This window comes from Acinonyx jubatus, chromosome B1 (genome assembly GCF_027475565.1).
Source record: "Acinonyx jubatus isolate Ajub_Pintada_27869175 chromosome B1, VMU_Ajub_asm_v1.0, whole genome shotgun sequence".
Taxonomy (NCBI): Eukaryota; Metazoa; Chordata; class Mammalia; order Carnivora; family Felidae; genus Acinonyx; species Acinonyx jubatus.
Window position 1 is genome coordinate 61,522,368 of NC_069382.1, and position 25,508 is coordinate 61,547,875.

The 25,508-nt window shown below is 38.6% G+C and overlaps 1 protein-coding gene and 1 long non-coding RNA gene across 7 annotated transcripts in view; both read right to left on the bottom strand.

The window, feature by feature from the left end:
• The window catches only part of KLHL2 (kelch like family member 2), a 116,595-nt gene that overhangs the window by 80,444 nt on the left and 10,643 nt on the right, over positions 1-25,508 (bottom strand). For 5 of the 6 annotated variants that reach the window (XM_027068521.2, XM_027068497.2, XM_027068510.2 and 2 more), the window contains exons 2-3: positions 22,982-23,107; positions 11,770-11,876 (exon numbers count right to left, since the gene is read on the bottom strand). In XM_027068521.2, the coding sequence (XP_026924322.1) occupies positions 11,770-11,876; positions 22,982-23,107 (233 nt within the window). Of the gene's footprint in view, positions 1-11,769; positions 11,877-22,981; positions 23,108-25,508 lie in introns of those variants that run through there. The other variant, XM_027068524.1, reaches the window with a different exon arrangement.
• On the bottom strand, positions 275-6,984 carry LOC128314427 (uncharacterized). The gene is made up of 2 exons (XR_008296050.1): positions 2,740-6,984; positions 275-2,510 (listed from the first exon to the last, which is right to left on the bottom strand). It is a non-coding gene; the product is annotated as an uncharacterized LOC128314427 (long non-coding RNA).

Sequence of the window (25,508 nt, forward strand, 5' to 3'; positions counted from 1 at the left end):
TTTAAAAGTATATGGAAGTCAATGAAAATGATAACACCACAACCCAAAACCTTTGGGACGCAGCAAAGGCAGTCATAAGAGGAAAGTATATAGCAATCTAGGCCTTCCTAAAGAAGGAAGACAGATCTTAGATACGTATCCTAACCTTACGCCTTAAGGAGCTGGAAAAAGAATAGCAAATAAAACCCCAAACCAGCAGAAAACAGAAAATAATAAAGATTAGAGCAGAAATTAATGCTATCGAAAACAAACAAACAAAAAAAAACCCCAAAAAAAACAAAACAAAAAAAAAAAAAAACAGAACAGATCAATGAAACCAGAGGCTGGTTTTTTCAAAGGATTAACAAAATTGATAAACCACTAGCCAGTTTGATCAAAAAGAAAAAGGAAAGGACCCAAATAAATAAAGTCAAGAATGAAACAGGAGAAATCACAACCAACACAGCAGAAATAAAAACAATAATAAGAGAATATTATGAGCAATTATATGCCAATAAAATGGGCAATCTGGAAGAAATGGAAAAATTCCTAAAAGATATACACCACCAAAACTGAAACAGGAAGAAATAAAAAATTTGAACAGACCTATAACCAGTAAGGAAATCAAAGTAATAACCAAAAATCTGCCAGAAAACAAGAGTCCGGGGCCAGATGGCTTTCCAGGGGAATTCTACCTAACATTTAAGGAAGAGCGAACACCTATTCTCTTGAAGCTGTTCCAAAAAATAGAAATGGAAGGAAAACTTCCAAACTCTTTCTATGAATAGCCAGCATTACGTTCATTCCAAAACAAGACAGAGACCCCACTAAGAAGGAGAACTATATTAGACCAATTTCCCTGATGAACATGGATGCAAAAATCCTCAACAAGATATTAGCCAACTGGATCCAACAATACATTAAAAACGTATTCATCACGACCAAGTGGGATTTATACGTGATGCAGGGTTGGTTCAATATCCACAAAACAATTAACATGATTCATCACACCAATAAAAGAAAGGACAAGAGCCATATGATCCTCTCAACAGATGCAGAGAAAGCATGTGACAAAATACAGCATCCTTTCTTGATAAAAACCCTCAAGAAAGTAGGGATAGAAGGAGCATACATCGAGATCATAAAAGCCATATAAGAACGACCCAACGCTAATATCATCCTCAATGGGGAAAAACTGAGAGCTTTCCCCCTAACGTCAGGAACAAGACAGGGATGTCCACTCTTGCCACTGTTATTCAACATAGGATTGGAAGTCTTAGCCTCTGCAATCAGACAACACAAAGAAATAAAAGGCATCCAAATTGGGCAGAAGGAGATCAAACTTTCACTCTTTGCAGATGACATGATACTGTATATGGAATACCCAAAAGATTCCACAAAAAAAAACTGTTAGAATTGATTCATGAATTCAGCAAAGTTGCAGGATATAAAATCAATGCACAGAAACCAGGTGCATTCCTATACACCAACAATGAAGCGACAGAGAAATCAAGGAATCGATCCCATTTACAATTGCACCAAAAACCATAAGATACCTAGGAATAAATCTAACCAAAGAGGTGAAAAATCTATATGCTGAAAATTATAGAAAGCTTATGAAAGAAAATACCCCCAAAAATGGAAAAAGATTCCCTGCTCCTGGATAGGAAGAACAAATACTGTTAACATGTCAATACTACCCAAAGCAATCTACATATTCAATGAAATCCCTATCAAAATAACACCAGCATTCTTCACAGAGCTACAACAAATAATCCTAAAATTTGTATGGAACTAGAAAAGACCCTGAATAGCCAAAGCGATCTTGAAAAAGAAAACCAAAGCTGGAGGCATCACAATCCCAGACTTCAAGCTATACTACAAAGCTGTAATCATCAAGACAGTATGGTACTGGCAAAAGAACAGACACTCAGATCAATGAAACAGAATAGAGAACCCAGAAATGGACCCAAAAACGTATGGCCAACTAATCTTTGACAAAGCAGGAAAGACTATCCAATGGAATAAAGACAGTCTCTTTAGCAAGTGGTGTTGGGAAAACTGGACAGCAACATGCAGAAGAATGAACCTGGACCACTTTCTTACACCATACACAAAAATAAACTCAAAATGGATGAAAGACCTCATCTTTGATCTTGGCCACAGCAACTTCTTACTCAACACGTTTCCGGAGGCAAGGGGAACAAAAGCAAAAATGAACTACTGGGACCTCGTCAAAATAAAAAGCTTCTGCACAGCAAAGGGAACAATCAACAAAACTAAAAGGTAACTGACAGAATGGGAGAAGATATTTGCAAATGACATATGAGATAAAGGTTTAGTATCCAACATCTATGAAGACCTTATCAAACTCAACACCCAAAAAACAAATAATTCAGTGAAGAAATGTGCAAAAGACATGAATAGACACTTCTCCAAGGAAGACACAGATGGCCAATGGACACATGAAAAAATGCTCAACATCACTCACCATCAGGGAAATACAAAGCAGAACCACAATGAGATACCACCTTACACCTGTCAGAATGGCTAACATTAACAACTCAGGCAACAACACATGTTGGCGAGGATGCGGACAAAGAGGATCTCTTTTTGCATTGTTGGTGGGAATGCAAGCTGGTGCAGCCATTCTGGAAAACAGGTTCCTCAAAAAACTAAAAATGGAGCTACCCTACAACCCAGCATTGCACTACTAGGCATTTATCCAAGGGATACGAGTGTGCTGCTTTGAAGGGACACATGCAGCCCCCATGTTTATAGCAGTACTATCAACAATACGCAAAGTATGCAAAGAGCCCAAATGTCCATCGATGGATGAATGGATAAAGAAAATGTGATATATATATTAAATGGAGTATTACTCGGCAATCGAAAAGAATGAAATCTTGCCATTTGCAACTACGTGGATGGAACTGGAAGGTATTATGCTAAGTGAAATTAGTCAGAGAAAGACAAAAATCATATGACTTAACTCATATGAGGACTTTAAGAGACAAAACAGATGAACATAAGGGAAGGGAAACAAAAATAATATAAAAACAGGGAGGGGGACAAAACAGAAGAGACTCATAAATATGAAGAACAAACTGAGGGTTACACAAGTGATTGTGAGAAGGGGGATGGGCTAAATGGGTAAGGGGCATTAAGGAGTCTACTCCCGAAATCATTATTGCACTATATGCTAACTAATTTGCATGTAAATTTTAAGAAATAAAAAATCAAATTAAAAAAAAGAAAAAGTACATGGAAGCCAATGAAAACAAAAACATGAAAACCCCAAACCTCTGGGACACAGCAAAGGAGGTCATAAGAGGGAGGTATATAGCAATCAGGTCTTCTTAAAGAAGGAAGAAAGGTCTCAAATACACAACCTAACCTTACACCTAAAAGAGCTGGAAAAAGAGCAGCAAAATAAAGCCCAAAATCAGCAGAAAACGGCAAATAATGAAGATTAAAGCAGAAATCAGTAATGTATATTAAAAAAAAAACAAAAACAGTTGAACAGATCAATGAAACCAGGAGCTGGCTCTCTGAAAGAATTAACGAAAGTCATAAACCCCTAGCCAGTTTCATCAAAAAGAAAAGGGAAAGGACCCAAATAAATAAGATCAAGAATTAAATAGGGGTGATCACAACCAACACCACAGAAATACAAACAATAATAATAAAATATGAGCAACTATATGCCAACACATTTGGCAATTGGGAACAAACAGAAAAATTCCTAGAAACATATAAACTACCAAAACTGAGATAGGAGGTAGAAAATTTGAATAGACCCACATTCAGTAAAGAAATTGAATCAGTAATCAAAATCTCCCAACAAACAAGAGTCCAGGGCCAGATGGCTTTCCAGGGGAATTCTACCAAACATTTAAAGAAGAGTTAGCACCTATTCTTTTGAAGCTGTTCCAAAAAATAGAATGGAAGCAAAAACTTCCAAATTCAGTCTATGCAGCCAGCATTACCTTGATTCCAAAACCTGACAAAGACTCCACTAAAAAGGAGAACTACAGACCAATTTCCCTGATGAACATGGATGCAAAAATTCCCAACTAGAACTAGCCAACAATACATTAAAAGAATTATTCACCAGGATCAAGTGGGATTTATTCCTAGGATTCAGGTCTGGTTCGTATCTGCAAATCAGTGTGATATATCACGTTAATAACAGAAAGGATAAGAACCACATGATCCTCTCAATAGATGCAGAGAAAGCATTTGACAAAATACAGCATCCTTTCTTGATAACCCTTAAGTAGGAATAAAAGGATTATGCCCCAAGATCATAGAGGCCACTACAAAAGACCCACAGGTAATATCATCCTCAATGAGGAAAAACTGAGAGCTTTCCCCCTAAGGTCAGGAACACAACAAGGATGTCCATTCTCACCACTGTTATTCAACATAGTGTTGCAAGTCATAGCCTCAGCAATGAGACAACACAAAGAAATAAAAAGCATCCTAATGGGCAAAGAGGAAATCAAACTTTCACTCTTGGAGGACGACTTGATACTCTATGTGTAAAACCCAAGAGTCCACCAAAAAACCGCTAGAATTGATCCATGAATTCAGCAAAGTCGCAGAATATAAAATCAATGCAAAGAAATCAGCTGCATTTCCATACACCAATAATGAAGCAGCAGAAAAAGAAATCAAGGAATCAATCCCATTTATTGCACCAAAACCCATAAAATACCTAGGAATAAACCTAACCAAAGAAGTGAAAAATCTATACACTGAAAATTATAGAAAGCTTATGAAAGAAATTGAAGACACAAAAAATTAGAAAAACATTCCATGCTCATAGATTTGAAGAACAAATACTGTTAAAATGTCAATACCACCCAAAGCAAACTACATATTCAATACAATCCCTATCAAAATGACACCAGCATTCTTCACAGAGCTACAACACATAATCCTAAAATTTGTATGGAACCAGAAAAGATCCCAAATAGCCAAAGCAATCCTGAAAAAGAAAACCAAAGCTGGAGGCATTATAATTCCATACTTCAAACCGTATTACAAAGCTGTAATCATCAAGACAGTATGGTACTGGCACAAAAACAGACACTTAGATCAGTGGAGCAGAATACAGAACCCAGAAATGGACCCACAAATGTATGGCCAACTTTGGCAAAGCAGGAAAGAATATCCAATGGAATAAAGACAGTCTCTTCAGCAAATGGGTGTTGGAAACACTGAACAGCAACATGCAGAAGAATGAACCTGGACTATTTTCTTACTCCATACACAAAAATAAACTCAAAATGGATGAAAGATCTAAACATGAGGCAGGAAACCATCAAAATCCTAGAGGAGAAAACAGGCAACAACCTCCTTCACAGTGGCCACAGCAACTTCTTACTTGACATGTCTCCAGAGGCAAGGGAAACAAAAGCAAAAATGAACTATTTGGACCTCTCTGCACAGTAAAGGAAACAATCAGCAAAACTAAAAGGCAGCCAACAAAATGAGAGAAGATATTTGCAAATGACATATCAGATAAAGGATTAGTATACAAAGTCTATAAAGAAATTGTCAAACTCAACACCCAAAAACCATGTAATCCAGTGAAGAAATGGGCAAAAGACATAGACACTTTTCCAAAGAATACATCCAGATGTCTAACAGACACATGAAAAGATGCTCAACATCATTCATCATCAGGGAAATACAAATCAAAACCACAATGAGATACCACCTCACAACTGTCAGAATGGCTCACATTAACAACTCAGGCAACAACAGATGTTGGCAAGGATGCAGAGAGAGAGAGGATCTCTTTTGTACTGCTGGTGGGAATGCAAACTGGTGTAGGCACTCTGGAAAACAGTATGGAGTTTCCTCAAAAAATTAAAAATAGAACTACCTATAACCCAGCAATTGTACTGCTAGGTATTTATCCAAAGGATACAGGAGTGCTGTTTTGAAGGGGCACATGCACCCCAATGTTTGTAGCAGTGATATTGACAATAGCCAAAGTATGGAAAGAGCCAAAATGTCCATCTACTGATGAATGGATAAAGATGTGGTATGTATGTATACACACACACACACACACACACACACACACACACACACAATGGAATATTAGTCAGTGATCAAAAAGAATGAAATCTTGCCATTTGTAACAACATGGAAGGAATTAGAGCGTATTATGCTAAGCAAAGTAAGTCAGAGAAAGACAAATATATGATTTCACTCACATGTAGAATTTAAGATACAAAACAGATGAACATAAGGGAAGGGAAGCAAAAATAATATAAAAACAGAGAGGGAGACAAACCATAAGAGACTCGTAAATACAGAGAACTGAGGGTTGCTGGAAGGGTGTTGGGTGGGGTAATGAACTACATGAGCAAGGGACATCAAGGAGGACACTTGCTGGGATGAGCACTGGTGTTATATGTAAGTGACGAATCACTAAAATCTATTCCTGAAATCATTATTATACTATATGTTAACTAACTTGGATTTAAATTTAAAAAACGAAAGTAAAATAAAATAGAAATCTCACTTCTTTATCATTCAAATGATAATCCACATTTTCCTATTCTACTCACCGAATCATGTTCAATATGACAAAAGAAATAATCAAAAAGCACAAAAGAGTAAAAACAAAAACCCAATTATTTCCTACTAGATGTCAGATATTTTAGCCTGGGGTACTAAATAGGCCTCAAATGTATTTGTAAGAGAAACAACATTTTAAATTCCACATTTATAAGAAACAAGTAATTGAAAAACACAAGAACTCAAATGATATATGCTTCCTTAAGTAAGAATTAAACCACCTGGCCTTGCTCTAAATAGGCCCATACTTCACAGAGTAAAATCCTGTGACTGTATCACACAATTACTTTTCACCTCCTTTCTCTACCCAAATACTTGGAACTACAAAGAGTAACACAATTCTTTTTTAGGTAATAGAATTTGAATAAAAATTCCTCCTACAATTTATAGGAGATTAGAATCAAGGGCCAATCGGGGCGCCTGGGTGGCACAGTCGGTTAAGCGTCCGACTTCAGCCAGGTCACGATCTCGCGGTCCGGGAGTTCGAGCCCCGCGTCAGGCTCTGGGCTGATGGCTCAGAGCCTGTAGCCTGTTCCGGATTCTGTGTCTCCCTCTCTCTCTGCCCCTCCCCCGTTCATGCTCTGTCTCTCTCTGTCCCAAAAAATAAATAAACGTTGGAAAAAAAAAAGAAACAAGGGCCAAAAAAGAACCTCTTCATGTTCCCCATTCCCTAATAGGTGAGGCCTAGGAAAACAAGAATAGGGTAACGACCTATGCCACTGCAATCACTTCTGATTACCCACCGAGCAGGAGAAAATAAATATACATAATGTACAATAGAATGGCAGCATGCAAAGGTCTACTGGTTGGCCTCGCTCTATTTTTTATAATAAATTTTAACAGGGTTTCAGACCAAAAAACAAAAAACAAAACAAAAAGATACAAGGGATTCATATTCTAGCAAATCACAAAAAAAAATCTATGTACGCTAAACCACCTACACCAAATCTCCTTATCTTCCTCACCTAATCTCTGACAAGTGATGGGCTATTCAGTGGATTCAAAAGTAGAAATGTACAAAGACTGCCAGAAAAGTGAATAGCATCTATTGCTGAAGAACCAAAAAGTCAGGGGCACCTGGGCAGCTCAGATGGTTAAGTGACCAACTTCAGCTCAGGTCATGATCTCAGCATTTCTCAGCCCACATGGGCTGACAGCTCGGAGCCTGGAGCCTGCTTCAGATTCTGTGTCTCCTTCTCTCTCTACCCCTCCCCTGCTCATGTCCTGTCTCTGTCTCTCTCTCTCTGTCTTTCTCTCTCCCTCTCAAAAATAAACATTAAAAAAAATCTTTTTTTAAGTCAAGCCAAATAAGTATATGAAAAGATGTTCAACATCATCACTCATTTGGGAACTGCAAATTAAAACTACAAGAGATGCCATTTTACACCCATTAGAATGACTACAATTAAAAAAAAAAATAAAAGTAACAAGTGTTGATGGGGATGTGGAGAAATGGGAACCATCCTACATTAACAGTAGGAATGTAATATGGTGCACCTTCAAAAACAGCATAGCAGTCATTGTTAAGTTTAAAGACATTTACCATAAGACCCAGCAATTCCACTCCTAGGTATCTAATTCCATGAGAAATGAAAATAAATGTCCATGTAAACAATGGCACATGGATATTCACACCAGCATTATTCCCAACAGCTCAAAACTGAAATTAACCCATATGTCCATCAACTGGAGAATGGACAGCCAAAATGTGATACATCCATACAATTTTATCTATTTAGCAATAAAAAAGAACAAACTGATAATAAATACTATAACACAGAAATAATTTACATACATAAACCCAAAATCATTAATGTGGGAATAAAAATGTTCCAAAATTGACTTATGGTGATGACCACTAAATACATTTACTAAAATTCACTGCCACTACACTGGAAATGTGTAAATTTCATAATATGTAAAATATGCATCAAAACAGTTGTGAAAAAAAACACAACTGAGGTATTCAATTCATTTTATATGAATCAGAAATTAACACAGTATCCCTATTTTGCATTTATCTTAGTATACCGCAATCTAAAGTATGACAACATGTAAAAGGTATATTAGACTAAAAACAACAACAACAAAAAAAAAAAAACCAGGGAAAGTGAAATGTAGTTTAGGTCATAAGGTAAACAGAAAAGAAGACAAAGATATAACAAGATCTCCCATCTCTATTTAGCATGCATGTCTCTGGATACCTAAGGGTCGGGGAGATTGGAGACTCTAAGTGCTGCCTTTTGGAGGGAAAGGAAACTAACCTTGATCCTGCAGTTTTAAGTTACTTTGATCTTGCATTTTTAAGTTAATCACTATATATTTGTGTAGCTCTATAAAAAAATAAAACATTTATCAAAAGAAATTCTAGTCTAAGCGTTCCTCAATCTTCTACTCTTACAAAATATAAGGACATTTAGAAATTTAGAGTAAAAGAAAAATAATGGATCATATGGTATTCTTATTTTTAATTTTTTGAGGAACCTCCATAGTGTTTTCCATAGTGGCTGCACCAATTTACATTTCCACCAGCAGTGTACAAAAGTTCCTTTTTTCCTACATCTTTGCTAACACTTGTTACTTCTTGTCCTTTTGATTCCAGCCATTCTGACAGGTGTGATTTGCATTTCCCTGATGATTAGTGATGTTGAGTACCATTTCATGTGTCTGTTGGCCATCAGTGGTCTTCTTTGGAAATGTCTATTCAGGTCCCTGCACATGTTTTACTGAATTATTTGGTTTTTGATATTGAGTTATAAAGGTTCTTTATATATTTTGGATTTACAAAAAAACAAGAACAACAAAAAAAAACACACCAAAAGCATTAATTTGAACAGATACATTTACCCCTATGTTTACTGCATTATTTACAACAGCCAAGATATAAAAGCAACCCAAATGGCCATCGATAGATGAATGGAAAAAGAACATCTGGTATACAATATTAGCTGTAAAAAAAGAATAAGATCTTGGCATTTGTACCACTAGGGTAGACCTAGAGGGTACCATGCTAAATGAAATAAGTCAGACAGAGAAAGATATATACCATATGATATCATTTATATATGGTATCTAAAAAACAAAACAACAAACAAGCAGAAACAGACCCATAAATACAAAGAACATAAATAGACCCGTAAATACAAAAAACTTGCGGTCACCAGAGGGGAAAGGGGGGCAGGACAGGCAAAGGGGAGAAGCAGAGTTGGGGACACAGCTTCTAGTAAGGGAATAAGTTAAGAGGATAAAAGGTACAGCATAGGGAATACAATCAATGGTACTGTAATATCATAGTATGGTGACAGATGATGGCTACAGTTGTGGTGAGCACAGCATTAACATATAGAGATGCAGAATTACTATGCTGTACACCTGGAACTAATGTAACATTGTGTGCCTGCTATTCTTCAATTCAAATGATAATAACATAATTACTGCCAAAATTAATTATATATTTTCTATGGGCCAAGTAGAGTGCTAAGAAATTCATATATATGATCTGATTTAATTTTTATAAAAATCCCAGAAAGTGGGTAAAATTACCATCCTCCTTCTCCAGATGGGGAAACTGAAGCATAAGTTGATGATGTGAGTTTCCCATGGTTTCCAACAAGGAAATAGCAATAACAATGTCATGTGAGAGAATGCCACCTAAAGGGGAAAGCCCTATACTAGGGAATTCCTAAGTTAGGCTGACACATTCCAGCCAGAACCTTCCTCTCATAAGCCTGGAGACTCTGTTTAGAACACTGTCCAGGGGAAATAAATAAGATGTAAGATGTAAACCATGAGACTGAAATGAACCCTAGGACATAAAAATCTGACTAGTCCCACATTATTAGTATTGACTTTTCAAATCAGCCTCAGCTAAAGGCACCCTCCCAACTTGGCTCACAGCCCCTCTGCTATCATTCCTACATTCTTGATTATTTAACTCCGTTCAGGAACAGCAAGGCTGCAACAGGCTGAATAGTGAGGGCCTTCCAGACTCTCCTCTACTCCCAAAACATTAAGCCCATCCTCTTCACGTGGCCTTCTGGACTCCTCTTCATTGGTGTGAACCCTTTAAACCTATCTGGCTTCAGGAAATGTCAGATCCCCCTCTCTCAGTGCTGTCCATCACAGCCCTCGGCATCTGCATCACTGCTTGGGTAACCAGATCTTCCATACTCCACTACGTACTTAAAGTGTGCATATTGTTACTGGGGGTGGGAAGCACACTTACACTATTGTATATTCCTGGAAGTATCTAAGCAAAATGTTAGGCACAAGAAATACTTCATGATTTCTAAAGTATGAATATCTTTTATTATTTGCGCTTTTTCATGTAACTATATTCGTATTCATAAGTGTTTTGTTTTGTTTGTTTTTTTAGAGAGAGAGCACACGGGGCGGGGAGGGGAAAGAGGGAAAGAAAGAGATCTTAAGCAGGCTCCACACTTAGTTAGTTGGAGTGGAGCCTGACACGGGGATTGGACCCCCGACCCTGGGATGATGACCTGAGCCAAAATCAAGAGTAAGACACTCAACCAACCGAGCCCCCCAGACACCCCTGTATTTATAAGTATTTTGTTTGTTCTACCAATACTCTTAAGATTATAAGCTCACTGTTCTAATATATAACTTCATTTCTTTGTACAGTAATATATGTTTAATTTTTTTAAGAGAATGAGTGGGCAAGCATAAATTACTTTTTTCCAGAAGTACTGAAGTCATTTTATATATTTTTAGTTACCTAAGTGACCACCATTTTTTTATATATTTAAATCAAAGGACATTAAATAAACATCTCTTTATTCACTGTAAACAATCAACGAAACATATGTGAAAATCATTTGGAAAAAAAAAATGGAAAACAGTAAAAGCACTTTTCTTTTGCCAAAATAATCAAGTGCCAAAAGTTGTTATAATTGGCAGGCAAGTAAACTCGGCCAGTATATGTAGATGTAAATACAACGGGGCAAAACTAGCATAAAACTATGAGTATGTGAATATAATGCACATATACACACATGATTACAAAACCGAAAAACAACAGGGAGGAGGAATTTGAAACAAAGCAAGAACGTTTACTTCCATTACAGTACTTCATTTCATAACAATAAAATGTTAATAAGAAAAGAAAATGTGGAAAGAAAAGCCCAGATCTGTATACGTTTGAAAAATACCCAGAACTAAGACATTTCATACCTGTAAACATGGCATGAAAATAAGGACTACAGGCAGCCAGCACCACTCTGTGAGCAGAGATCTCCATGTCTTCAGCCACAATTGTGACATCACACAGCAAGTTTTGACTGTTCACAAAGCAGAGAAAGAGAAAATTTTAATGATACCGATAATAAATGTATTCAGCATCCTGTGCTAAAATATTACAGTAAAAATTGCAACATATTACACTCTTCTGAAGTTGAGACTTTTAAAACTGCCATCCTTTACTTTAAAACAGAATTCCTTAAACGTGAAGCATACAGAAAACAGTCACAACAAAGACCCGACATGCATTGGGCCCTCACTCAGAATCTTGCCTTTGTTCAACAGAGAAACCTTTCCCAACTTGATTAATGATTTCTCAACCTAAATAAATTACTGGCAGCAAACCATCAATGGATTGTAAAAGGAGAGGATGTTTGAATTAAGAACAGTTTGAATTAAGAAGTGGCAGATGGCAGTCTCAGATTAAGATGAGACAAAATAAAATGTATGTAGAAAACCAAATTGGGTCAAAGTACCAAAAAAAAAAAAAAAGATATTTAAAATGATGCTGGGTCATCAAGCAAAGGTAAAACTATATTCAATTGCTCCTACTACTTAAAAGGCATAGAAGACATTTGAGGCTTAACTTAATCACAACATTTTACCAGTGCAAACTATCTCTTTTCTCAAAGCTGGAAAACATTACCACGTACAAAATTAAAAAGCATTTTGTTACCTTAAAACAAACCATTATTCAGCAAGCATAATTATACCTCCCATTCTGAAATATCCATTTTGAGCCATTCAAAACCATACGGTGAACACTTTCTACATTCTACACAAACTGCTAGATGAGCTTCTCCCGCTAAATAAGAATGTCACAGGATATCTTTTTGGCAAAAAGTGGTGCTGATGCTTATTCCAGAACAAGCAAGGAGGCTGCACTCTAAAACTGACCTTACTGGTAGTCATGTCATTAATGACTGAAACAGGTGTGGTGAACCCAAAAGTCCTTTCCACACTTCACACACCCAAGCATGAATTTGTGTGTATCCCACACACAGATCACACTTGGTCCCCTCCTCCACTATTCTATCTCCTACAAGGATGGCCTGCGGCCTGCTATAATTTTCAAGTAGCTCACAAGCAACATTTTCACATGAGCTTAACCAAATCCTTGAAGTTTTCCACTTTTCCACACTGCCTATTTCTGTAGAATTCACACCAAAAGTTTTTGGAGATCCTACTGGCATTGATTTTCCCTCCGGTCTAGGGGAAACTGTAAGAAAAAGGAGCACGGCAGCGCTGGTGATAACTGTGCTCCAGAGCCTCCCTGCTGATGAGCCTGCTGTGTCCTTCAGAGCAAAGTATGGCTCATGGGTGTCAATTTAATGGCTCAGGATGCTGTATGAGACATCAGGTAGGTCCCACGTTACAGTCATGGACGTTAGAGTCATCAAAGGTGGCATAATCGTGATTCCTCCACTGTGAACACTGACAAAGTCTATGTCTGCTCTGAGAATATAAAAACCATACTGCAATTCTATGAATTCCATGGTTTCACAAGTAACCAGGGTGGGAAAATTCAGTGGTGTTTTCAGGAGGTTACTATGCAAGTGCTTTACCTGCATGTTTTATCTCATTTAGGACCCACCACAATCTTACGAGGTAGGTATTATTATGATTTTTACCCCCAAAATGTACAGCTGGGGAAGTCAAGGTTAAAGATGAACAATCAGCCTTAAGTCCCCACTTGTGGAATGCCAGGATTCAAGTCCATGGAGTCTGGCTCCAAAGCCTTTTAACCACTACACAAAACCACCTGTGTGTTTTCAAGACTTGTTAAAGCTTGAATAAAACAGGGAATAAAAAGTATAAATCAGGGGCGCCTGGGTGGCGCAGTCGGTTAAGCGTCCGACTTCAGCCAGGTCACGATCTCGCGATCCGTGAGTTCGAGCCCCGCGTCAGGCTCTGGGCTGATGGCTCAGAGCCTGGAGCCTGTTCCCGATTCTGTGTCTCCCTCTCTCTCTCTGCCCCTGCCCCGTTCATGCTCTGTCTCTCTCTGTCCCAAAAATAAATAAACGTTGAAAACAAAATTAAAAAAAAAAAAGTATAAATCAAATAACACCAATCTATTATTTGGCATACCGTATACTAGAAACAATCTTAAGTTCTGTATATAGTTTATAAAAGGCACAGTTTTAGTGGGGTTTTAGCACTACATCTACAAGAATATTTAGAAAGATCAAATTCAACAAAGCACTGCAAGATCATCTCTGACCTTAAGGAGTCTAGCAGAAAGGAATGACCGTGCCAAGATTACAGGATAAAGTAGAAAAAATCACTGTAAAGGTGCTATGGGGAAGCATCTAAAGCAGATTGGGGGTGAGAAAAGTCTTCCTGCAGCTACTGACCTTAAGCTGAGTTTTATAAACAAGTAGGCATTAGCGGGATAGAGAAGGAGCAAGGGAGCTCCTAACAGAGAGAACAGTATGTGCTACTGCATGGAGACGTGAGGCAGCACAGCACAATGGGGAACCCTGGAAAAAGGAAAGCAGAGAGAAAGAAGGGTGATCGAAGAGGAGGTCAGCAGAGTTGCACACAGTCTCTCAAGGACAGGGCCATCCAGGTTTTCCTACTATGGCCAGTGCATCTAGACACAACTCAAACATGAGTCAAGTACATTTTTATGCCGATTTTCCTTTTGTCAGTAGTAATCCTTCTTAGTGCTCTAGTTTCAAGATGGAACATAAGTGGAATTACACTTGGACACCCCAAAATCACATAATTAATTACATTTAGCTTCAATTACAATTACTTATTGATCAAAACCATCTAGCATAACACCTGCTGGCTGTCACATAATTAGCTCAGCCTTACTGGCTTATTAGCTGACATTAGTTAACTAGGAAGGTAAAAACACTGCCAAATCAGTATGTAGCCACACCCTGGGTTAGGTCACACAGAATCTAAGGGTCACATTCTAAAACAATAACATATTTGGTTCTAGTGCTTCATTTTTTATCTTTTTGTGTCCAGCAATAACGTATTTTATTTTGTAATGTTTTTCAATTTTTTCAATTTTTTTTTTTTGAGAGAGAGAAACAGCATGAGCAGGGGAGGAACAGAGAGAGAGAGGGGAACACAGAATCGAAAGCAGGCTCCAGGCTCTGAGCCGTCAGCACAGAGCCTGATGCGGGGCTTGAATCCATGAACCATGAGATCATTACCTGAGCTGAAGTTGGATGCTTAACCGACTGAGCCACCCAGGTGCCCGAACAATAACATATTTTAAAACGGCACTCAAAGACAAGAGAGCCCAGGAGCATTTGGGTGGCTAAGTGGGTTAAGCGTCTGACTTTTGATTTCAGTTCAGGTCATGATCCCAGGGTCATGGGATTAAGCCCTGAGTCAGGCTCCACACTCACATGGATTAAGATTCTCTCTGTCTCGTCCCTCTCCCCCGCTCCCGCTTGCTCTTAAAAAAAAAAAAAAAAAAAAAGATCTGACCAGCTTTCTTATCTTTCAGCCAGTGTGTATCTAACTGAGTATGGCCTTTACCTCTTTCCAAATGTGCATGTTTGTAAGTAGTACAATAACTTTTGGATGAGGAGGAGGACAGGTACAAATGAAAAGTTTGGCAATAAAAATTAAAGTGAGTTTCTGAGTTTATATTCCTATTACTTGAAATTCAATGAAAGAATGAATGACAGAAGGAAAAGTCTTCCAGAATAGTAAGACAAATAATTGCTATTTAGCAAAATTTGCATCTATTCATTCATCATCAACTATCCAGAGTGGCTACTGTGCGCCTAGCACTATGTTCATTTACCACAATAGCAAGGCAATGCCCATGACAGCAAGGAGTTCCCAGTGGAGTGGGGAGAAACAGACAAGCTAACAGCTAATTACAAAAATGAAACTGTAACTTTTAAGATGGGGCACGTGTGGCATGTTTGGGAAGATATAAGAGAGGCGAAGCCCAACCTTAAGGTGGCTTTGCAAAGGAAGATGCCTCTAAGCTCAAATGTGGAGAACAAAAATTATATAGGCCTTTTGTAAAACCCAAATTGCCTAGAAAAATGAAAGGCACTCCAAAACCTAAATGAAACAGCATCATGCAAACTGGTCCTTCTCAGGAAAAATGCTGCTTTGAAAATTAATGAAACATGCCTGACATACTAAGACATCCTTTAGTTTCCTGACACAAAGTCACAAATTCCTAAGAGGAGAAAAACCGATCACTGCTGTGTACATATCAGGCTTTCAGAGGTCAAAAATAATTAATAGTCACATAAAACAAAAATTGACTTTCTACTGGAAGCCGGCAGGGTGAGGCAATCACATGGCATCTGTCTGTCTTTCTTCCTCGGGTGCCACGGAAAACCTAGAGGCACTGCCTGCCACATGGAGTGGACTCCGTGGCTCGTGAGACGAGGCTTCCACCACAGCCCATGGGCAAACCCCATACCACGTCCTGGAATGTGTCCAAAGTCATCTCTGGAACAGCAACAGGTGTTAGGATAAAGACACAATAGCAAGACATAAAAAGAAACGAGGCAAGGGGTCAGAGGTCAAGGAAAGAAGCCAAGAAGTTTAAAAACTGGTCAGGAAGCAGAGGGAGAGCCAGATGTGGAGGTGCTGTTCAGGACATGGCTGCATCACTGAGTACTGGTCACTCGGCATGAAGGGAGAGGAGCTGGTTTAAAGGCGAAAGGCTGCACAACTGCTGACTTAAATTAGTCATATTTAACCAACCCTCCTCTGACAATTTCATTTAACAGACAAGGGAGATGCAATCTGGCTTATAATGTCAATAATCTCAAAGATCAACAGAACTCCATGGCATGTGTCACCACCATCTTCCTTCTTTTTCTTCTTAGAACTATGATGGTTTGATTTTGATATGAATTTGAATTTCTGTGGCAGTTAAGCACAGGGAAAAACGTAGAGGCTGGGTTTACCCAACACAGATTCACCACCATAGTGTAAGTCCTGATAGCACAGCCCCCTCAACAGATTTGCACCTGCTGAAATTTTCAAACAGAAAGCAGGAAGTGGTGACAATGTGGAAAGTTGTAGGACAACCTACTACAGTCAATAACTTAGAAACTGCCTTAAACTAGCAAGGGTCCCAGAATATAGAGATTATTCTTTTCAAACAGAATCAAGACAGCAGAATGACAGTGAGGGGTGTCTGGGTGGCTCAGTCGGTTAAACATCCGACTTCAGTTCAGGTCATGATCTTGCAGTTCATGAGTTCGAGCCCTGCATCAGGTAAGTTTAAGCCTCGCTTTGGGTTCCCATGCTGATAGTGCGGAGGCTGTGTGGGATTCTCTCTCTCTCTCTCTCTCTCTCTCTCTCTGCCTCTTCATGGGATTCTCCCTCTCTCCCTTTCTCTCTCTCAAAAAAGAAAAAAATTAAAAAATAAAAAAGAGTGACAGTGAAAAATGACAAAACAGAGCTACTGGAAGGCACAGGGAAAAGTGTGTTACTAAATACCTGTAGAGAAGGGAAGGTAACATCTCCAGATTTGAGGACCTGCAAGAACACTTGGTCACAGTTGAGAGAAGATGAAAAGAATAATTAGAAATAAAATGAAGGAAGAGATTAGGGACAGAGAAAGGCTGGTGGGGAGAACAGAGAAATGAGGAAGGTGAAGGATTTCGGGGGGTAGGGGCTGGAAGAGTAATGCACAGATGAGTTTCTGAATATGCAGATGAAAAGCCTCTGTGGTAGAAAGTGTAGGATGCATACAAAGGAAACTTCCTCATTACAAAGTATTTTTTAATTGGTGAAATAAATCATGAGCTACTCTTAGCTATAGTAATTTAAAGAAAAAAGCCAGAGTAAGATCTTCTGATTTTCTGATTTAACAGGCATAGTAAAAGCGAACTCTGAAGCCAGTAGGTATTCAACAACATAAAGAAAGGGAAAAGAAAGGAGTTGGGTCAGTAAACTCATTTATTACTATCCACTATTGGTATTCTTTGAAATGTTCAATGATCCTGTCCATGCTCAATAAACACCACTTAAAAAGAGATTAATCACATGTGCTTAAGAAACACTGCAGAAGATTACCAGTTAAAGTGAGACTAGAAGTTTCAAACTGTATCTTAAAATTTCTAAATAAACAAGTCTATTTGATTTGGGGCTCTACCCAACTGCTCTATCTTTCAAGGAATGTTTTACATCCTACTCTAGTATAACATGAAAACAAAAGAACCTGGCAATGTTTTACTACAGAAAAAAATATATGTTCGAGCAATAAAAAAACTCACATCGTATGTAACTTCCTGAAATCTCTTTTAAAAACAGTCACATAAAGGAGTGCCTGGGTAGCTCAGTCAGTTAAGCATTTGACTTTGGCTCAGGTCATGATCTCACAGTTCATGAGTTTGAGCTCCCCCGCTTGCACTGTCTGCCTGTCTGTCTGTCTGTCTCTCTCTCTCAAGAATAAACATTAAAAAAATAAAAATAAAAACAGTGAAATAAAGCTGTGAAGAGAAAGGGAGATTCACTTGTTTGTTCTTTAATTCACTTGCCATCTAAGCAACCGAGTATAAATAACCAAAGAGCCACAACTCCAATTTTTCATAGATGCACAATAGATAACTTAGTCCTACTGGTGATCTGGATCCACAAGGTCTAAATGTCCTGGAGGAAAAATACAATAGGCACTCCTTTAAAAGACAGCTTCAGGCTTTTTTGATTAAATTATACTTGGGAAGGTAAAAACTGCTGTTATAACTGACCTACTAAATATTTATGACTTAGGTATGATATATAGAGGAGCACTTGAACTGCTTCAAATGATTTATCCTTACTAAAAACTTTCAACTCCTTAATATATCTTAAGGATCAAAATTCTCTTCCTTCTAAACAAGCAACAGGTTGGCCCTAACTGTCACTGAAATTTTTAAAGCTCAGATACTCTTATCCCATAACCTACAAAACAGAAGTTTTGTGTGTGTGTGTGTGTGTGTGTGTGTGTGTGTGTGTGTGTGTGTGTTTAACGTAAAGGCAAAAAGCTATCTCTTGACATTTCCTTTTTGGGGCCACCTCAAAAAGCACATAGCATAATGTTCTCAATAAAACCTATGTCTGAGATTTAGTCTGCTTGTCTTCTCTACAGACTCAATACAGTGTTTTACACATAATTAGATCTATTGCTTTGATTTTGAAAATGTCACTATCCTGAAAAATTCCTACCCCCAACAATTCAAGCTTGGGAAGTTGAAAGAGCTGAATTTTCTGCCAGAGATGCGTTGCTAAAAAGACCCGTCCTTTCACTACACTGCCAGGTTGTGCCTCCAACACCATTCATCTTACAACGCTGCTCCCTTTTTCAAAAACCTTCACTGATTCCCAGTGCCCACAGGATTAAGTCCAAATTCATCACGCTATTTAAGCCTGCACAATTCAGTCCTTCTCCCGCTTCCTAACCTTTTCTGCACAGACTCCCCAGCACGAACTCTTGATTCACTTTATCCAACAAGTTATGTTTATCCCCCCCATAGCTCATGCTGTCATCCAGGCCAGGAACTGCCTTTCCTCTCCTGTCCTTTGTATGAATCCTACTGCCCGCGATCAGGTCCAGCAGAAACCTCTTCTTTGGGCTGCTGTGGATTTCTCCTGTGAAAATCCTCTTCAGCATGCACTGTTCCCCCACCTCATCCTCTCCTCTAGACATCTCCTATAGCAATCTAGACATTCGCAGGGCATGGGCCAAGTCTGATGCTGTTTCTGGCTCCCGCACAGCCGCGCATGCTAGCAGATTTCAAAGGAGAACCAGCTGCTTACAAACACTTGTAGAATACACTGTTTACAAGTAACTGCAGGGTTTTTAAGCCAAGTAATTTTAAGCTATTCAAGCTCATATTGGGCTGGGACATGGAGCTATATCTGGGCCTCCTGTCTAAAAAAGAAAACAAAAACAAAAAACTAGTTTAAAGAAAATGTCACATTCTTTTTCTATAAACTATATTAATTCTCAAACTTAAACTTTACAAAGCTCTTGCCCGCTCACTCCAACTCCCCCAACCACACCTTACAACAACCATGACTAGAAAAAAAAAGTGACTTTTACTCCTAAAATATCACTTCCATCAGTCAAACATTCATAAAAACGCTCTCTAGTGTATGGCTGTTACTCTACCAGTTAAAGGCAAGGGCCCAAGAGCAGAGCAATAAGAACAAGGAAGTTCTCTCTTCCCAGAAGTCAGGAAACCACTCTCAGCTACCTCTTCCTGGCAGCAGGAAGTTGATGCAATGGCAGGAAATTAAAGATTTTCAGCTGTTTAAAGAACAGGCTTCCTCCAAGATTTTTTTTTTTAATTACTCAAATGGGCCATAAGGGTTAAGAGAGAAGTGAATGATATTTTAAAAAATGTTTAATGTTTATTTTTATTTTTGAGAGACAGAGAGAGAGCATGAGCAGGAGAGCGGCAGAGAGGAAGAGAGACCCAGAATATGAAGCAGGCTCCAGGCTCAGAACCCAATGCGGGGCTGGAATTCACGAGCCGTGAAATCACGACCTGAGCCAAAGTCAGACGCTCAACCAACTGAGCCACCCAGGTGCCCCAGAAGTGAATGATATTTAAAACAAACAAAACAAAAGGGTTCTGATGAATCCCAAAGAGAGTTTATTAAAAAAAAACAAACAAAAAAAAACAATATCAGTTAGTGAGTTTATTAAAACAATCCTGGATATAGAGCTGGCAGCGAACACCCTCTGGCTATTTAAAAGTCGTTCTTTGTTCTGAAAATCAGCATCAACTACCAGCCTGGTGACACGTTGGTTCCTGATACGGTAGGACACAAAGAGTAAGACGCTGTTTCACAGCCATATAGTTCACACCCAAAACGGGACGCATAGGTACATGAAGGCTAGAGCAAAATAAACCCAGGATGAAGCAAGGACACCAGTGCTGTGCATGTAAGCAGGAAAAAATCTCACAGACTCAGAGAAGTCAGAGCAGCAATGAACCTCACATTCCATCCTGTCTCCTCCTTTCATTTTATAGTTAAGCCTCAAAGAAGTAAAACAGTTCGCCCAAGTCCAGAGTGTGTCCCTAAACCGGGGTCATCCACCTCAGGGGAAGGTGTCACCTTCCCTGAAGTTTAGTGAGTCATGCCTAGGTCAACAGAGGCCCTACTCACACCAGTGGAAGGCCATGGTTATGGCGCTCCCACAGAAGGGGGTGGGAGAGGAAATGTGAACAGGAAAAAGTCAGTCTTTCTAGACTTTTCAAAGAAAAAGAAGAGCCATTAAAAATCTCAGTCTTAAAATGACCAGACTAGGGTCACCTGGGTGGCTTAGTCGGTTAAGCGTCCAACTTCAGCTCAGGTTATGATCTCGTGGTTTGTGAGTCTGAGCCCTGTGCTGACAGCTCAGAGCCTGGAGCCTGCTTCAGATTCTGGGTCTCTGTCTCTCTCTGCACCTTCCCCACTCATACTCTGTCTCTCTCTCTCTCAAAAATAAACATTAAAAAAAAAAAATTTAATGACTAGACTATTTTTCTTACTTTTCAGTTCCATTTAGTAACCACTGCAGTTTACATTCAGTAACTACTGTTAAAACGGGATTAAAAAACTAGAACAGCACATCCGGACCTGCTGGATTATCCCACTACATATTTTCCCAAAGACTAAATGAAAACATTAGAAATACTATCAGAGCTGGACTAGGAAGCAAATCAAGTATGTTATAGTCGATTTAACTTCCTTGTCCCTCTCCACTCCACTCTCCACCTAGCAGCAAGTATGTTCTTTTCAAAGTACAAATCTGATCATGTCACTACCCTGCTGAACACTCTCCAGTGGCTTCCTCCCATGACAACAAGACTGAAATGTGTAAGGCCCAGAGTATGCTGGGCCCCACCTGCCCACTCAGGCTCCTCTCTTGCCATGACCCCCTTGACATTTGTGCTCCAGCTGCCCCTCATTTCCTCCAATGAGGCCAGCTCTGTCCCACCACCAGACTTGGGCACTGCCATTCCCTGTGCATGGAACAGTTTTCTAACCTCTCCCACCCCCATCCTGCCTTCATTTCCTTACCTCTGTTTTGCTTTAGTTCTCAGCACAAATATTTCTATCAGGTCAGGAAGCGTTTCCTGACCACTGTTATCAACCTTCACAGCACCAGGCAGCCCTCCTTCATAGCACTTACTGCCATTAAAATTTACAGTAAATTATGTGTGTAATCCTCTGATTAATGCCTGCTCCCTGCATTCAACCATAAGCTATGTGTCTCATGCTCACCATTGTATCTCCAGCACCCAACAGATAAATATTTATTGAATCTTTACGTAAAGAAAAAACAAAGAAATGATGGGCCTAAAGGGTGGACTTTTACGAAGACATAGCACATAGAGATTGAAGGACAGTTTAAGTCACTCCCTTCTTTTTAGCCCAAACTTTTAAATATATGTACTTTCACAAAGAGAACAATGCGGAAAAAAATACTTTCACAAAGGGCTAAGAAAACTAAACCAAGATTAATACACACATTAGTCTTTTAATTAAAAAAAAAAAAAAACTATTCATTTTCCAATCAACTTTTAAAGTCACTTCTTTAATATCAGTGACCTTTAACATACTTAAGAATAACGTTAACAATGGGCAGGTCACCAGTCCTCAGAATTACTACCACCACCACCACCAAAGTATCACATTTTTCCCTTACAGTTTTCTTTCCATATTCTTTGTGATAAGTGAGAAACCCTACACCAAGCCATCCAACAGAACTATGGGATATATATGTAATATAAAATATAATGCAATTCATAATTTTCTAGTAATCACATTAAAAAAAGAAACAAGTGAAAATAATTTCACTAATATATTCTATTTAACCCAAAATATCCCATATATTATCATTTTTAAATGTAACCAATATTCTTAAAAGTTATTAATAAAACATTGTACATTCTTTTTTGTACTAAATCTTGGAAATCCACTTTGTATTTTCTACTTACAGAACATCTTAATTCAGATTAACCACATGTGGCTAGTTGCTACATATTGGAGACCAGCCTTATACTATTCATGCTTCTGATTAAAAAAAAAAAAACCCGTAGAAAAAGCTTTTAATGTTCTCTATATCAAATAAAGAACCAATGAGGCATGAAGAGCATATTCACTAGAAACAACTACAAAATAAAGGGAAGAGACCCATGTTACATGAATATTAATGTAATAATACCTTCTTAATTCATTCATGACTTTGAAAGCTTTCTTCATATGCCAAGGATTCACTGTCACTGGGCAGTGTTTTTCAGTATTATCATCTTTTGAATCGAGAGGCTTCTGATGACCCTGCTTTGTGCATCTGTACATAAAAGAAAAAAAACAGAAAAGATCTTATTAAAAATAATTTAGTTCTGGCTTATTAGGCTATAAGAGATACAGCAAATCTCTCAAATTCATTTAGAGGAAGTCTTGCAGTATATCCCAATGTAAGATCAAGACACAATTCAGAGCACTTTCTGATGGTCACTACGATTGCAACAAAAAAGTGGGTAATCACCTCCATGGTGTCAAAGCTCTATCACAAAGGAGCACAGACAATTCAGTAAAAGTGGTTCAGCAGATACTTTGAAATAAAAATGCTGAGAAATGATCTCTGTTGGAAATTAACATGCTTTTAACAATCTGCTGTAGTCATACATTATTTACAAACCAAGACAGGAACAGGACCATATTTTATACAAACTTCAAAAACTTAGACTCTGATTTGAATTTTGCTCTCTACCTGCCAGGTTATTTATTTACCCCATATATTTCAGACCTACTCTTGTAACAAGAGATTAATCCTGTTAGCTAAAGTTTATTGAGTATTTACTATTCAGCAGCCACTGTGCTAAGTTGTTTACTTGTATTATTTGCTTAATCTTCACAACAACTCTGTGAGCTCATTACTATTACCATCCCCATTTAACAGATGAAAAGATGAAGGCAAAAAACAATTTAGGTAACTAAATAGTAGAGCTGGGTAAGAGCAAAGTCAGTCTGACTCTTTGAGCCCATTCTTTTCACTAATGTTCAATACCATTTCCTACATTAAGCAATGATATTTAACTTCATATTTAAACATAATTTTTAAGAGCACGGGCTGTATTAGTATTGCTGTATAAACTACTCTTTTGAGACTTGGGAGCAAAAAAATTAACAAATAAAATCAGGGTACCATGGCAGGGAGTGGGGATTAACTACTAATGGACACAAGGGAACTTTCTGAGAAGATAGTTGCACAACTCTAGAAATGTACTAAAAAATCACTGAATTGTACAACTGTAATAGGTGAATTTTATGGCATGTAAATTATACCTCAATAAAGCTATTAAAGAAAAAAATCAGGATACCAAATTAAGCCTAAAGAAGTCATACTTGCATATATATCACACAAAGGACAACAGGCAAACATCATTATTTATTGCCATATTTCTCTTCATACCTCTTCCTTTCCTGACCCATTCTGAAAGGATCATTTATTTTTAAAGTATTACCTCTTAGGAATTCACTCAGCAAACATTTTTTGAGTGCCAATTATGTACCAAACACCATTCTAGGCACTTGGAATACTGGTGAACAGTGAACAAAAAAAAGACTCCTACCCTCACAGAGCTTGGAGTCTAGCAGGGGCGATGGGGAGGAGACAATACGCAGAACAAATCAGTAAAACAGGCAGCACATCATAAAATAAGAGCTACGGATATAAGAACAAAGGCAGGGTAAAAAGAATCGAGAGGACGGAGTGATACAACTTGCACTAGTCAACAGGGTCATCAGGTCATCAATAGCCCAACTGAGAAGTGAGATCTGAACCAAGACTGGGAGGTGAGAGAAGGTCCAGAAGGAATGAAGAGCTAGAGCCAAGGCCTACATGTGCCTGGTGTGTTCCAGGAATGGTGAGGCCAGGGCTGGGGCTAGGGGGGCAGAGGGGAGTGCAGATCATGTAGGACCTGTGGGACACTGTAAGGACTTTGGCTTTTACCCTGAGTGAATAGGGAGGCATCACAGAAGAATGACACCATCCAAGTTACATTTTCAATAGGATCACTTTGGCTGCTGGGTGAGAACAGTCAATGTGGGCAAAGATAAAAGAGTGTAAACTATTTAGAAGAGTGATTCAGTAGGAGATGCCAGAGGCTCAGAGCACGGTAGTAGCAGTGGAGGTAGGAGCAGTGATGAGAAGTCGCTGGGTTCTGGGTATATTTTAAAGGTAGTGCCAACAAGATTTGTTGACGAAATGCACGTGGTGCATCAAAGAAAATCAGGATGACTCCCAATTTTTTGGTTTGAGCAACTGGAAGGACTGAGTTTCCATTGAGATGGGGAAGGCTGCAGGTGGAACCAGTTTGGGGGTAGGAAGATCAAGAGCTTAGCCTTCACATATGTCGGTTTTAAAATATCAGACATCCAAATGAAGATGTAAAATTGGCATATTAGAGTCTAGAGTTGGAGAGAAAACTTTACCTGGGTAGAAACGTACACATAGAAGGTACACGAAGCAATGGAACTCAAGCACTCAAACATTAATGTAACCTCTACCATTAACCACAGATGCTATCTTTGCTCAGTCCTCCATTCAACACTAATTGAGGCATCTGATTCTTCAAGGGTATGCATACCAGAAGTGGAGATAAGTCATGTGTCCCTATCACTTGAGAGTTTTTAAAGGGGGGGCCTAAAAGCAAATGAGTACAAGACCCTGCCTCCTGGAGGTGAGC